Source organism: Cherax quadricarinatus, chromosome 22, assembly GCF_038502225.1.
Source record: "Cherax quadricarinatus isolate ZL_2023a chromosome 22, ASM3850222v1, whole genome shotgun sequence".
Lineage (NCBI taxonomy): Eukaryota > Metazoa > Arthropoda > Malacostraca > Decapoda > Parastacidae > Cherax > Cherax quadricarinatus.
Window position 1 is genome coordinate 17,310,409 of NC_091313.1, and position 12,207 is coordinate 17,322,615.

Genomic DNA, 12,207 nt, shown 5'->3' on the forward strand with positions numbered 1-12,207 from the left:
ATGTCCAGGGTAGAGACAGAGAAGAGAATTGGGGATCATCGACAAAAGACAAAAAAAAAAAACTTCAACATTCAGTGACAAAACTTTTCCTGTCTAATGCGACAGCAAGCTGTTAGTGTCAATTTCTAGATATATTTCAAAATCAATGAATCTGGGAACAAGAATAATTCCTTTCGTACTTGTGCAGGACTGATGATTGAGGGGATACGCAAGTTTATCATAAAACGTTTTCATTACTTCTAATGTAATTAAGCTTAAATAAGCTATCCCACTGAAGCTTACTGCTGTGCAGCCTTTTCCTATTTAAGACTACGTGTAATTGCTCAAATAGCATTTAACTTTTTCATCAATCACACAAAACTTTACACGATTCTACAATCCTCCTTTACATTTTACTTTCCATTTTACACCATATATTCTGCCTACTTAATTTGTAGCAAAAAGAAACACACACTATTTTTAGATTCCAAATCTATACTTAAGAGCGTTCTTGAAGCAATAATCATAGCATAAAATCCTAAGACTGCTTATAGCTCCGCTCATAACGTAGGAGTCTAGATCTGTTCATAACGTAGGTTCGAATGTGCATTCTAGAGTAATGAGAATAATGTATCAAACGGGGGTTGTAGTACTGACCACTAAAAAGCAGCCAGCAGGCGTGATGGGTTGGCACTCAGCAGATGATAAGGGAAGGAACATTTGACTCGACAGAGGACGCAAGGATGTCCAAAAAAATGGGAGGTGAAGGAAAGATGGCTAAAGCAGGACCCATTTGAGGAGCTACATGAGATACTTCCTAGTAGAAAAGAGAAATTGGAAGAGTAGCCAACTGCCGCTAAGGCTTACAAATGAGGCTACAAACGTAGAAGCCTAGTTGTGGAGTCAACGAGGAGAGGAACCAGATGACTTAGAATTTAGTAATCCGCAGCCACAGTTAAAAGATTTTGAAAAAAAATGGAAATAACATTAACTATTAATCATAATGTCTTTTCGAGAAAAAAATATTGCAAGTACCAAAGAAAGGCGCGTTAAGAGGCGATACACTTGAGGTTGAAGTTAGTGCTTATTCCTGAAGGTCAACCGTAAAGTAAACTGAGAGCTTATACACACAAAGGTCAATCAGTAACTAAGAGGATGCAATTTTTACAGATAAAGGGCATATGACAGTTCTTTGTAAATACTGGAAGTAAATGAAAAAGACTCAAAGTGCTGTTGAAAAAATTTGATTAAAGGACGTTTCCCAAGTACAACGGGCTTTTCCAAGTCAATGGAGAAACCTAGGGAAAGCAACATTATATATATATAGATATATATATATATATATATATATATATATATATATATATATATATATATATATATATATATATATATATATATATATGCCGAATAGGTGAAATTGGTCAATAGCAAGAACTCATTCAAAATTAAGTCCTTTCTAAAAATTTCTCTTTTACGTTTAAAGATATACGTATATTTTTCATTTATGGTAATGTAAAAATTAATAATTTTGTACCAAAAGAACGTTAGAAAACTTGTCTTGTAGCAAGCCCAGTTTAATTCAACCTAATCCAACTAAATGTATTTTAGATAAATATGCAATAATTTAATAAACAAGCACAATGAAATATATATTTTTTTCATTAAGTTCAAATGATTTTTGCGAAATTATTGCATACACAAATTTTCGCTTGCCTTATTCGGCAAGAAGAGCGTTGCTATTTAAGCCAAAATCACAAGTTTTACCTATTCGGCACGACATATATATTGAAAGAGAGAGAGAGAGAGACGGAAAGGACGTCAGGTGAGCGGATTAAGTGTGGTAGTAGAGGATTCAATTTGATGGTTGGTCACGACGATATACTTTGCCCAACAATTATTATGTCAGTTGCTTGGCTAAAGCCAAGACTTAATTTGTTATGAGCAATAGTGTTGAAAGCTGTCATAAGGAAAATTTCTAAACACTTTTCATAAATTTGTCACCTTCTGTACTGACTGGATGATCTGTTCTAGAATCTTTTCTATGTTCATTTATGCGCGGTGATAGATTTTTAGGTTTCCTCGAAATATATTTTGTCACTTCTTAAAAAAGGAATTTTATACATACCAGCAATTTGTGTTTTGGTTGTGTTTACTGCTGTTGTGCGTTGCGAGTTCCCTTTTAGTGGATGAAGTAATGACTCATACTTTGCTACCGGCGAGTTTTAGTAACTTTGTGATATCGGCACATTACCCTTGGTTAACATTATGTAAAGGTCACTATTGTTCCTGGTTTTGGGTGCATTGGGTATCTTTGTGTTATTCCTCCTGCAGCCTTGTATGTATAATGTAAGACAGAATAATTTCAATAATATGTCTTTGTTACATTCCTGTTCAAGAAAATCTGGACTGGTTATCCTATAGCCAAGCACAAAACAAAACCGATCAGGATACGTCTTTTTCTTTTGGTGTCGTGGTGTGAACAATAGTGTGTGAGGTCACTTGTGATGGTTGGTTTACGAAAGACTTGAAAAGATAAGACATCTGTAGTTTGTAGATAAGAAAAGCAAGATGCGGGAGTGTGCTGCTCAACTGCTTTTCTAAGGTGAATTATTCTGAGGGTTGAGTACTGTTTAAGGTGTGAAGAAGACGTACTTAAATAAAGATTTTCAGGAGCTACGATGATGACATCGACGTATCTCATCCATGACCCCCTCAGGAGGGGGTGAGGGGTCTCTTGATCAAAGGAATTGGACCTGTGCTCCAATTCCTTAAACCGAGTATGAATACCTTCAATTCCAGGTTCAAGTTCTTTTTCAAGTCTATTATATGCCAACCATCATAATTGACCTTATACTCCATTGGTCACACAACGAATCTTAAAAAGAAAAAAAGATGATTCTTGGATCTTTCCTGCGTGCCTTTAGAATTCACAACCAATAATTCCTAAAAGGGTGTAACAATATCAGTGACATTCTTTTTTATATTACGCTAGCAGCCCACAGTATTTATATGAGATTGCAGAAGGAAAGCCACAAAGACACTCATCACAACCAAAATCGAGAGCAACTTTGACATATACGTAGGTAAGGTGCCGATCAAAATCATAAATTTTATTAACTATGCAGGAAGCAAAATATACTGAAACTCACAAGACATAAAAATATTAAACGTACAGTCAAGAAAAGAATGCTAATTTTAGGATATATGAAATTCCTTGTAGAGCATGTGATAGAATTGTACGTTGTAAAAACTGGCAGGAGCCTGTCAGTGCGAATAAACAACCACAAATGTACTTCTCGATCAATCTTGATAATGCTCGAGTTGAATATCATAATTTACATGCCCGCTTGATGCAATGAGCATTAGCCAAACGAGTCAACAAAGAGTAATAAATTCAAAGAGAAAGTGTTTAGAGACATCACAACTTCCAACATCAGAGATAAAAATTCACGGAAGTTTTCACTTCGCCAAGCCTCTGCAAAAGAGATACTGAGCACAACATCTCGTCGTGACCAGACATCAAATTGAACCTTATCTCTAATACTGCACCCCACTCTACTTTCTCCTGCCGTTAAATATTGTTCTCTTCATTTTTGTCTACTGACTTAAAAATACCTCTAGTAGAGGAAAACGTTGCCTTCAAGAATGAGTTAAAAAATGTTAGTGTCCTTTTACGTATAATCTGTCGCTGTTCATATACCCTTTATTGTTATTCTGTAAGAAGTGCTTCGTGAAACATAATACAAGATTTTTCAAAGCATTATTATATCGAAACAATACAGAAAAAGTATGAGATAATTTTGGGGATGCAGGAAGACGTTGCAGAAGTCGAGGATGCCGGAGGATGATGTTACAGGCTTGAGGCCCAGAGGACGCTGGCTGACATTGGGCTCCTGCATGAAGAAAGCCTCATGCCCCAAACCTCTGCAGCAAGAACACTTCAGGATCCTGCATAGCGTTACAATCTAGACATAAGGCGCCGACCCGTTCCAATTGACTTCGGCCCCTTGCCACCTGCAAGACAAGAACTACCGTGTTAACATTGCTGAAGACCTGGAAACAAGTTTGTTTTGCATGTTTTGCTGAATGAACTGTCGAATGACTGAATAATCAATACAAATGTGTTACAGGTTCCTTTTCGTTCTATATTCGAATTCACACCGCCACAGTTCAAAATTGGCTTGAAGAACATGAAAGTGAAGTAGAACACTAGGATTGTCCCGCCTCCCCCCCCCCCCTTCCATAATCTCCGGATCTAAATATTGAGCATCAGTGGGGTCAGTTGTAACAGCGAGTCGGGAAGTAGTTTCCTCTAGCGTTGTCTTTGGAAGAGTTAGAGCAGGTTTTGCTTGAAGAATGGCGCAAAATTCCCCTGGATACTATTCAAATGCAATATGAATCAATTCCTCGACGAACTGGCGCTGTTTTAGCTTCAAATGGAGAACCAACTCCAAACTGAAAATAAAAAATGTTAAAGAACAACGTGTTCATATTATTTTGTACAACCACTATACGTAGAGCTCTTATTTTCTAATTAACGCTGAGAGCTCTCTTTTTGTATTTTGGAGCCTATTTTTAATGCAGTTTTCGTGTAGACACCATAATACAAATTCGTTCTCGAATTGTTATTCCATATATTGTGAATATTTTAAATATTTCATCCGTTAATTTGATTTTTTTTAGAAATTTGCCAGTGTAGCATACACCATAGGGTTTTTAAATTGGTTTCCAATTTAAAGAGCGAGTTGCGTTCCGTGTGTTTAAACTTACAAATAAGAATATATTCTATCAGTTATTTTATCTCCCGTAATCAAGAGAGATTAGTTTTCAGCAATAGGACACAAGCGGGTTCATCAAGTAGGTTTCAATACCTTTTTTGAGGCATTGTTTTAACCCTTGTAAAGTGTTCTTCGGATGACTTTGATTCGAGATTAAAAACTATTGGGAAAATTAGTTCGTCTTTTCGTGTATTTTGTATTTTTGCCTTTTGCAATTTCCTATTATTCCTATTCCTTCTACAATCTCTGTTTATGCTAAATTCTCCTGTATGATTTATCAGGGAAAAAATATTTCCTCATCCTTCTTATTCATTATAAATTTTAATAAAATGACAAAAATATCTATTTTTAACTGATTTTTTTCTCATTCATGTCCTCGCAATACTCACACTTGATCTACATTTGATCAGTCTCAACTAGTGATGGGACGATACCAAAAATTTTGGCCGATACCAATACGCAACTTTATACCATCAACGTCAGCCTGATACCAACGATTCTTCGGCGTACGCTCATCTAATCTCAACATCTTAGAGCTCTGTTTAATATTGTTAGTCGATTTTAAGTCGATATTTAGTTTATTATACATTATTTTATCTCAATCACAGCCACTTTGTTTTATAGGTTCTTCTCTTCTCTTTGGCCTCGTTTTCAGCTTTCATTTCTCGATTTTTTCCCCTTAATTTTCTTTGTTTATCTGCTTATTATAGATTTAATTCTTCACTGATATTAATGGCAATGTACCAATTAGTCAGGAAGTGGGGGTCGAAATAAAGAAATTAAATATAGTTAAAATCAACCATCGATCATGGATAAATCCGGAGATTCTTGGAAATTCATGATAAGAACGCTCTTAGATTATTGCACTCAGTCTGCAGTCCTTCCATGTTAACAATGATGTGCAGGTGATGCTGGTTCATAAAAAGTTTGTTTCTTTATGTGAATATACTTAAAAAGTAGATAAAAGGACACAAGTGCAACTAATGTGGCAACGTTTCGCTCTCCAGCATTTCGCTCTTGGAGAGCGAAATGCTGCCACATTAAAACGTCACATTGGTTGCGCTTGTGTCCTTTTACCTAACATATTGTCGGTAATTCTACCACTATTATTCCAAAGAAAAGTGTGTGTGTGTGTGTGTGTGTGTGTGTGTGTGTGTGTGTGTGTGTGTGTGTGTGTGTGTGTGTGTGTGTGTGTGTGTGTGTGTGTGTGCGTGCGTGTGTGTGCGTGCGTGTGTGTGTGCGTGAGTGTGCGTGCGCGTACGCACAGTACACCAAGTTCTTTGTATCTGGAGGTAAAGTTTCTGTTGCAGGCCGCAGCCGAGCTGAGAATATGATTCAGTTTCCTGGAACGATCAATGACCGAGTGGACTCTTGAGGGGACAGTGTGTGGTACCAATAATACGTACTTGGTATGAATCAGGTTTTCCAGAGGTGGGGAGTGGTACTCGTCTCTGGTAGTTTGACTGCGAGTGTCGATGGTAATTATAGTTGCTGTAGTCTGGTTGGGATTAGCGGAGTAGTAGTGGAGGTCGAATCTGAAATTTCAGAATGTTTTAGTGTATCTATGACTCTTAATCCAAGAATTGTAATTATTAAAAAAAAGCATTAAAGCATTGTAGATGGGTTGAAGAAAATGCAAAGTGTGCAAGACAAGACTTTAATGAGATATCTTCTCGCAGTGTCAGAGTTCCATCAAATCCTCAGTTGATAAAGCTCTAACAGAGGAAAACTTGATCCAAATTAAAGCTTACTCTTCAACGTTTCTCTTGTCTTCCATATTATCTGAAGTGCGCTACTCGGATCCATTTATGCGGTGGCATAAAAAAATGAGTAGACAAGCAACGTAGTAGGGATTTTTTCACGAATAGAGGTAATAGATGATGTGAAATCAAAAGAAATTGTGTCAAAGCTATTAACTTTTTTTGTAAAATGTATTGGATTCGTTTATATCAGAAGATGGGACTCCATCTCCAACTCCCTTACAATATATCACACACGCCTAGTTTCGCATACACATGTCCCCATATATTTAAGATCGCTCTCCCCACATACACGCCTCCACTCATACACAACTTCAGTCACACACACACACACACACACACACACACACACACACACACACACACACACACACACACGCCTACCTCAACACACAAACCTGTTCTCAGCATGGTAATCCCGAGTGAGCTCCTTGTTAGGGTTAAAGAGGATGCCATACATGTCCTTACATCGTGTAACCCAGACTGGGAATGAAGGAGTTTTGAGGCGCGAGCCCACACTGCTCCTGCCACTGTCTTCCTCTCTCGACCACACCAGCAACCCCACCTCAGCCCGGGTCACAATGCCCGTTCTGGCTTTGGCCTGAAACGAAAAGTAAAGGTTTTTCTTTGGCTTGATGGAGAACTTGAAGAGCAGCCACATCACGTAATGAGTTTTGGGTGTTTGAATAGCTGTAGGTTATTAGATTGGAAATGTAGCTCAGAGCTCCTCCCAGCGTATTTATCTGTGTCTGGACAAAATATAGAAAAAATTGGTTATAAATATGACCATAATTTTTAAAGGGGTGGACCGGTAAGCCAGCGGAAGGCCTCGGTCAGATGACCGATAGCTCAAACGGCGGGTCATCATCTAAGACCCGCGTCAGGAAACACTTGTCCTGTATCCTGACGAACATTACCTAACCTGGACAAAATATACCTATATGGGATCACATCCTATTAAATCTCATTCCACTGGCGCTGTATGATCCATAAAGGTTTAGTGCTCACCAGAGATATATAAAAATAATATTAAAAAATATAACTAGGTGTTTGAATGGTTTGTGCCAAGGGGGTAGAAGCCTCTTCTATGAAAAGTGTGTCACTTCGCACAAAGTGTTACTAAGAACCCAGCATCTCCATCACACACTGCATAGATATTTTAACTTCGAACAAATTGTAAAATAGTTTGTGGAACATGAAAAACGTACCTAGAATTATTTTTCTTGCCTTGATTCTTGTAATACAACTAAAATAGTCAGAATAGCAGAAGATAATTATAATCGTAACAATCTGTTAAGACTGCTACGATTATAATTAATGTTGGCAATATTGTTAATATTATCAACTGTTTGTGTTCCAAACTCATAAGTTCTCGATGGTTACCAATGTGTTTTAAATCAAACATTGAAAATGTATTTTCTTACTGATTCAATTGTCAGTCACATTCCAATTATGACTAAGTTGAATAAGTTAAGCTCCGTCAATCTAATTTTATGTAATGCGCTAGAAGAAATGAAATCTTGGAAGTTCTAGATTTAGAGACTTATACTAAATAAATGAAGGGCAAATGAAGAAGTTTTTAAATGGTCTAGCCAGTAAAGAAGTATTAACAAAATTGAAAGTGTAAATAATGGTAAAAACTAATAATAGTTAACGTGCTTTTATGAACAGAACGTTTATTCTTGAAAATTAATTAGACATGTTATCTTAGCAGATTCTTCAAGGTGGGGGGAAGAAGTTAACATGATGTCGGTGAAGGACTCTTTATCCAAGGAACTGGAGCTACTTTATCCTCCCTTGGATCAAGCTTGATTACCTCTCACTTCTCATGAGTTCCCTGACTTACGTTGCAGCGTTGTATGACTTTTTCGGGTTTAGCGCTTAGTTATGATGGTACTAGTAATAATACGACTCTTGCGGATTTAGCACCTTCATAAGTTAGCATGATTGTATAGGAAGGTGTACAGACACTAACCATTTGGCGTAGTTTACATGGTGAGGATCACTATGTAAACTCAACCTCCAGATGAAAGAGCAGCGCTGTATGGTCCTTGTGGCTTAGCGCTTCTTTTTGATTATAATAATAATCCAGAAGAAAGATGGTTTACAGAAGACCATCCTTACATCACGAGTGACAGTCTTGTAGATCTGAACGTTTCTAGCAATGCTTTGCCAACAAATTGCAAGACGTATCATAACTTTTTTTTAATTTATCTATGATCATATAATATTGTTTAATAGATTTTTGTAACCTAACTTAAAGAAAGAAAAACATGTAATTTTATAGAAAACGTTAGGAAACTGAAGTTGGAAATCTAATCTAGTAAGGAAACTAAGTTATGTTGTCTACTAACCATGGTATCTTCAGAGCCCTCGTAGATGATACCGTTGTGGAGGTAGAGAGTAGCGCGCCCCGTTAGTAGCAAGGTAGCCAGTGCCGGGTGGATGGTCCCGTTGCTCTGCAACAGACTATTCTCTTCTCCGTCCATGTCATCGACTATCCTGCACGAACAGAGTAGAAGGCATTAGAGGTATTTCTGCTCTGCTATCTTAACTTTAACTCCATACAGGAAATTAGAAAGAGAAAAATTATATTTAGTCCTCAGCAGATAGCCTCGATATAAAAAATGATTTATTCAGTTATATATCTTCCCCATTACTACTAGTCACAATGGTTATAATTATAACCTTAACCCGCGTCAGGAAACTCTTCTATTGTTTCCTGGCAAACCTTACCTAACTCAGCTTGGTGCTGGTCGAGGCTTGCATTATCTTTCAGGCAGAAAGTCAGATCAGTCACAGTGTATTTGATGAGTTTATTCTGGTTCAACCAGCTTTAACACTCCCAACACTCTAATATTTTTTTTTTCAAACTGGCTGATGGGAAAGTCCGATAAATAAAAATTAAATAGTTAACGTACTTTGCAAAACCCCGTGAGAGGACGACACTGTACAGGAAGAGCAGCAACCCGTTACCATCCTCTGCCAGGAACTGTCGAACAAATACAGAAAAATAAGGTAAACGCATTTAGTCCAACACTACTCAGCAACTTAATGCTAATGTTAATATCTTCTGTACCACGTTGCTTTAAAGTGGATAGTAACTTAAAACAATAAGGTTTATACTCAGGCTAATCATCGCTTCTCTTGAGTACATTGAGGGGTATTTCTTATATGCCAAGCTCTCATTATTATTGTTTTATTTACTATCACGTACATTTAAATCTCAAGACGTGTGTATGTGTGTGTGTGTGTGTGTGTGTGTGTGTGTGTGTGTGTGTGTGTGTGTGTGTGTGTGTGTGTGTGTGTGTGTGTGTGAGTGATTAAGTATAGGTACGTGCATGCACACCCTGTGTACACGCGTGCGTGAGTTAGCTTCCATATGACACCCTCTCATTCTGCTAAGTCTTGTTACTAGTGTAGCCTCACCTCAAAGAGATACTTCTTAAGATTGAAGGTAAGCTCATCTTGCTTTTTGAACTCGAAGGTGTGAATCTGAAATTAGAAGCTTGGAGTTAAATGTTGTTGCTGAAAAACATAATGTTCGTGAGGAGCTCAACACGAGATTTAAGGCAGTATTTACAGTGGAGACATAAATGAGTCTGAGAAGATAGAACAGAGGGGTACATCACCAAAGGACAGACCAACAATTGTTGGATGAAATTCAGCCGAGGAGAAGGTGAAGAAGCTGTTCAGTGACCTTCATACCTCAAAGGCGGTGGGATCGGACATCTCTCCGTGGGTCCTTAGAGAAGGAGCAGAGAACCTGTGTGTGCCTCTAACCACAATTTTCAATACATCCCTTGAAACTGGGCAACTACCTGAGGTATGGAAGATGGCAGATGTAGTCCCTATTTTAGAAAGGAGACAGAAACGAGGCACTAAACCATACACCAGCATCACTGACGTGTATAGTATGCAAAGTCATGGAGAAGTTTATCAGGAGAGTGGTGGAGCACCTGGAACGGAACAAGATTATAAACGACAACCGGCACGGATTCATAGAACGCAAATCCTGTGCCACAAACCTACTGGAGTTTTATGACAAGGTAGCAGAAGAAACGAGAGAGAGGGGTGAGTTGATTGTATTTTCTTGGACTGTAAGGCCTTCGGCACAGTTCCTCGCAGAAGATAGAGGATCAGACAGGTATAACAGGAAGGGCACTGCAGTGAATCAGAGACTACCTGACAGACAACGACGAGTCATGGTACGTGATGAGGTATCACAATGGGCGCCTGTGACGAGCGGGGTCCCACAGGGGTCAGTCCTAAGACCAGTGCTATTTTTGTTATATGTGAATGGCATGATGGAAGGGACAGACTCAGATGTGTCCCTATTCGCAGGTGATGCGAAGTTAATGAGGAGAATTAAATCAGATGAGGATCAGGCAGGACTACAAAGAGACCTGGACAGACTGATGCGTGATCAAGGAAATGGCTCCTCGAATTTAACCCCGCCAAATGCAAAGTCATGAAGATCGGGGAAGGGCAAAGAAGACCGCAGACAGTGTATAGGCTAGACGGCCAAAGACTGCAAACCTCACTCAAGGGGAAAGATCTTGGAGTGAGTATAATACCGAGCACGTCTCCGGAAGCACACATCAACCAGATAACTGCTGCAGCATATGGGCGCCTGGCAAACCTGAGAATAGCATTCCGATACCTCAGTAAGGAATCGTTCAAGACTCTGTACACCGTGTACGTCAGGCCCATACTGGAGTATGCAACACCAGTTTGGAATCCACACCTGACCAAGCACGTCAAGAAATTAGAGAAAGTGCAAAGGTTTGCAACAAGGTTAGTTCCAGAGCTAAGGGGAATATCCTACGAAGATTGGTTAAGGTAAATCGGCCTGACGACACTGGAGGACAGGAGGTTTAGGGGAGACATAATAACGACATACAAAATACTGCGAGGAGTAGATAAGGTGGACAAAGATAGGATCTTCCAGAGATGGGACAGAGAAACAAGGGGTAACAATGGAAGTTGAAGACTCAGATGAGTCAAAGGGATGTTAGGAAGTCTTTATTTAGTCATAGAGTTGTCAGGAAGTGGAACAGTCTGGCAATTGATGTAGTGGAGGCAGGAACCATACATAATTTTAAGACGAGGTTTGATAAAGCTCATGCAGCAGGGAGAGAGAGGACCTAGTAGCGACCAGTGAAGAGGCGGGGGCCAGGAGCTGAGTCTCGACCCCTGCACCCACAATTACGTGAATTAGACGAGTACACACACACATTCTTAAACAACACAACTGACAAAGAATAATTTGATTAGGCAATGAGGAACTGCTTATACGTATATAATAAAATAATTAAAACTTACAATTTACATAGAAAAAACTGCTTTAAAAAAATATTTAACATATTAACAAACTTGACGTACTATACAGCTACAACTAGCAAAGCTAATTGATAAATGATAGTTTGTTAAATTGGTAAATGATAGTGTGTTGAATTGGAGATGTATGACGTAATCAGTGTTCCCTCTGAGCTGTGCCAAATAGGTAATGTTCAAAGATATGCAGGTAAATGGCTCTTAGAGTTAAGAAAAACTGGAAATGCCCTCGTTGATTGATAAGAGGAAGTGAGAAGACTAGTACCCAGGGAAATAAAATAAAGATATTTAAGGATTGTTCGTATTGTTAACAGAAAGAATATAAAGACAGTTTTAACCTGAAAAAAAAG

General features: G+C 38.5%; 1 protein-coding gene across 3 annotated transcripts in view; it reads right to left on the minus strand.

Moving 5' to 3' along the window:
- Positions 1-1,389: 1,389 nt before the first annotated feature.
- LOC128689668 (inactive ubiquitin carboxyl-terminal hydrolase MINDY-4B-like) overlaps positions 1,390-12,207 on the minus strand; it is a 30,369-nt gene continuing 19,551 nt past the window's right edge. For all 3 annotated transcript variants that reach the window (XM_070087498.1, XM_070087497.1, XM_053778027.2), the window contains exons 6-11: positions 9,950-10,015; positions 9,442-9,512; positions 8,875-9,022; positions 6,919-7,121; positions 6,167-6,295; positions 1,390-3,996 (exon numbers count right to left, since the gene is read on the minus strand). In XM_070087498.1, coding sequence (XP_069943599.1) covers positions 3,948-3,996; positions 6,167-6,295; positions 6,919-7,121; positions 8,875-9,022; positions 9,442-9,512; positions 9,950-10,015 — 666 coding nt within the window. In that variant the 3' untranslated portion in view covers positions 1,390-3,947. The remainder of the gene's footprint in view (positions 3,997-6,166; positions 6,296-6,918; positions 7,122-8,874; positions 9,023-9,441; positions 9,513-9,949; positions 10,016-12,207) is intronic.